We start from the raw sequence: 3198 nt of genomic DNA, 5'->3' as shown, positions 1-3198 counted from the left end.
TAAGAGTAGCATTTTAGGTTTTAGAAAAAAGCATGAAGAGAGATGTAAACCAAATGAAATTAAAACTATGCTTGTGTATTGAATTAAAAAACAGCTATAGAATATTTAGACATGCAACTGGGGCACATGGGTGGCTCAGTCAGTTAAGCATCTAATTCCAGGTCAGGTCATGATCTCAGGGTTTGGGGATTGAGCCCAGAAGCAAGTTCTGTGTCAAGTCCCCCAGGGAGTGGGTCCAGCCCCAGGTCCAGTGCTATGTCCAGCCCCATGCCTGTGGAGATCTACATAAGGTTCTGTGCTCAGTAGGGAGTCTGCTTCTCCCTCTCCCTTTGCCCCTCCCTCCACTTGTGCTCTCTCTCTTTCAAAAAAATAAATAAAATCTTAAATAAAAAAAGAAGTATATGCAAGTATCTTAGAAGATGTTATTTAATTAACACTCTTTTCCTTAGCTATGAAAATCATCCTGTGGCGATGTATGTAAAAGTTCTTGTTTTTAGCAGTTTCATAAAAGCATTTTTAAATAACTCTGGCAAAAATAATTCCTTTCCTCTATGTCTAATCAGAAAGCAAATATTGTCAAATGTGAATATTAGATAGGTAAGTTTAGGAGAATTGTGCTTTTCTTTCAACTTTCCTAAAAAGAACTTTTTAAAAATAACAAAAATACTATGCGATTACAAAAAAATTCTCATCATAGTTATATGGAAATTATATCATACTGGAGTCAGTTATATATGAGAAGCTTTTAAAAATATTTTTATGTTATCTAATGATATAAATAATATATTAGTAATTCTTTAAAAATGCATAAATAGATTTCTGCTTTATTTAGATTACCTCAAGAGACTTGAAATATTAGAGCTACCCCTCTCAAAGGAAAAAGTATATAAATAGATTTACCAGGGTATTTTATATAAAGTCTATATACAAAAATCAAATTTATATCTAGATATTGGAAAAATTAATGAAAAGCAACATTTTTAAATGAAGTCATTCATAATAGCTTCAGAAACTTCTCATGTCAATGAGTAAATCTATGAAGAATGGACAAGATTGCACTAAAAAGCTTAAAAATTACATTGACAGAAATTAAATCAGACTTAAATTAGATATCATGTTTCATTGATTGAAAGATTCAGTATTGTAGAAATCTCCATCCTCTCAAAATTGATTTAGACATACGATGCTATCGGCGGGAGCGTTCCCCTGTCCACCCCGCCCCCGCGGCCGAGCCCGGGAGTCGAGTGGGAGTCGGCCGGCCGGTGCGGGCAGCACCGGGACCCCGCCGGGGACACTGCAGCCAGAGCCCGGGAGGGGCCGTGCCACCACCGTCTGAACTAGGATGTCCCGACATGAAGGTGTCAGCTGTGATGCATGTTTAAAAGGAAATTTTCGAGGTCGCAGATATAAGTGTTTAATTTGCTACGATTACGATCTTTGTGCATCTTGTTATGAAAGTGGTGCAACAACAACAAGGCATACAACTGACCACCCGATGCAGTGCATATTAACAAGAGTAGATTTTGATTTATACTATGGTGGGGAAGCTTTCTCTGTAGAGCAGCCACAGTCTTTTACTTGTCCCTATTGTGGAAAAATGGGCTATACGGAGACATCTCTTCAAGAACATGTTACTTCTGAACATGCAGAAACATCAACAGAAGTGATTTGTCCAATATGTGCAGCATTACCTGGAGGCGATCCCAATCATGTCACGGACGACTTTGCAGCTCATCTTACGCTTGAACACAGAGCCCCTAGAGACTTAGATGAATCGAGTGGTGTTCGACATGTACGTAGAATGTTTCACCCTGGCCAGGGATTAGGAGGTCCTCGTGCTCGTAGATCAAACATGCACTTTACTAGCAGTTCTACTGGTGGACTTTCTTCTTCTCAGAGTTCATATTCTCCAAGCAATAGGGAAGCCATGGATCCTATAGCTGAGCTTTTATCTCAGTTATCAGGAGTGAGACGTTCTGCAGGAGGACAGCTTAATTCTTCCGGCCCTTCCGCCTCTCAGTTACAACTGCAGATGCAGCTGTAGCTGGAACAGCAGCGCGCCCGGGCAGCGCGGCAACAGCTGGAGACCGCACGCAACACAACCCGGCGTACTAACACGAGCAGTGTCACCACTACAATCACACAATCCACGGCAACAACCAACACGGCTAACACAGAAAGCAGTCAGCAAACTATCCAGAATTCCCAGTTTCTTTTAACAAGGTTGAACGATCCTAAAATGTCAGAAACAGAGCGCCAGTCCATGGAAAGTGAGCGCGCAGACCGCAGCCTGTTTGTCCAAGAGCTCCTTCTGTCCACTTTAGTGCGTGAAGAGAGCTCGTCCTCCGACGAGGATGAACGGGGGGACATGGCAGATTTTGGTGCTATGGGCTGTGTAGATATTATGCCTTTAGATGTTGCTTTAGAAAACCTAAATTTAAAAGAGAGTAATAAAGGAAATGAGCCTCCACCACCTCCTCTTTGATGACATCCCAATTCGCAGACAATGTCCTCTGTGCTGTATTTGCCAATGAAAGTGGACAACAACTATCTTGGGTTTGTTTGGTGATTGTAATTTCAGGTCTGTCACTCTTGTTACATTGTGTACACTCAAAGGAAGAGAGAAAATATATATGATAATCATTTCCACTTAACTAATTTTTACTTCTAGCAGGTAAATGTAGGTAGCAGTGCAGGGGTGATCTCTGCTTCCTGTACCTTGACATGCAAAAGGCTCTCCTAATACTCCACATTCAAACTGAAGAGGAAAATTGAAATCTCTAATGAAGCTGCTGTGTGTATTTATGAATATTAATGAATAAAAACTGCTTGGATGGTTTACCTTAACTACTGCATGAGGTTTTTTGCAGCGTGCATGAGTTTTAGTGACCTTGTTATTTAAAAAATGAAATACAAGGAGTAAAACTTAAACAAACATAAAAAGCTCAAAGCTTTCCTGAGCATTATTCAATGGTTACGTGGCAGAAGAGTTACACGGCGAAGTAGCTTTTGAATAATGTCCGCCCGAGTCACCTTTCTTGTGTGCCTCCTACACACAAAGCCAGCTCTGCAGCCGAGTCTGGGGGTCGTAGCCAGGGGTCGCACTCTGCCTTGTGTGGCTGTCCTGTCGCCCTGTTAGTCATCTTACCTGTGTGGAGCTCAACCTGTCTCTTTTTAAACTCATCTGTAGAAGACACA

At 41.1% G+C, this 3198-nt stretch overlaps 1 protein-coding gene across 1 annotated transcript; it reads left to right on the top strand.

Annotated features, from left to right (window-relative positions):
* Positions 1–1198: 1198 nt before the first annotated feature.
* LOC131829155 (E3 ubiquitin-protein ligase KCMF1-like) lies at positions 1199–2847 on the top strand. The gene is given in 1 exon segment (XM_059170610.1): positions 1199–2847. A coding segment is annotated over 1 exon segment (1143 nt). The 5' UTR covers positions 1199–1342; the 3' UTR covers positions 2486–2847.
* The last annotated feature ends 351 nt before the right edge of the window (positions 2848–3198 follow it).

The sequence above is a fragment of the Mustela lutreola genome, chromosome 4 (assembly GCF_030435805.1).
Source record: "Mustela lutreola isolate mMusLut2 chromosome 4, mMusLut2.pri, whole genome shotgun sequence".
In the NCBI taxonomy this organism is placed as follows: domain Eukaryota; kingdom Metazoa; phylum Chordata; class Mammalia; order Carnivora; family Mustelidae; genus Mustela; species Mustela lutreola.
The sequence above is the reverse complement of the archived record's forward strand: the minus strand, read 5'-3'. Positions and strand labels throughout refer to the sequence as shown.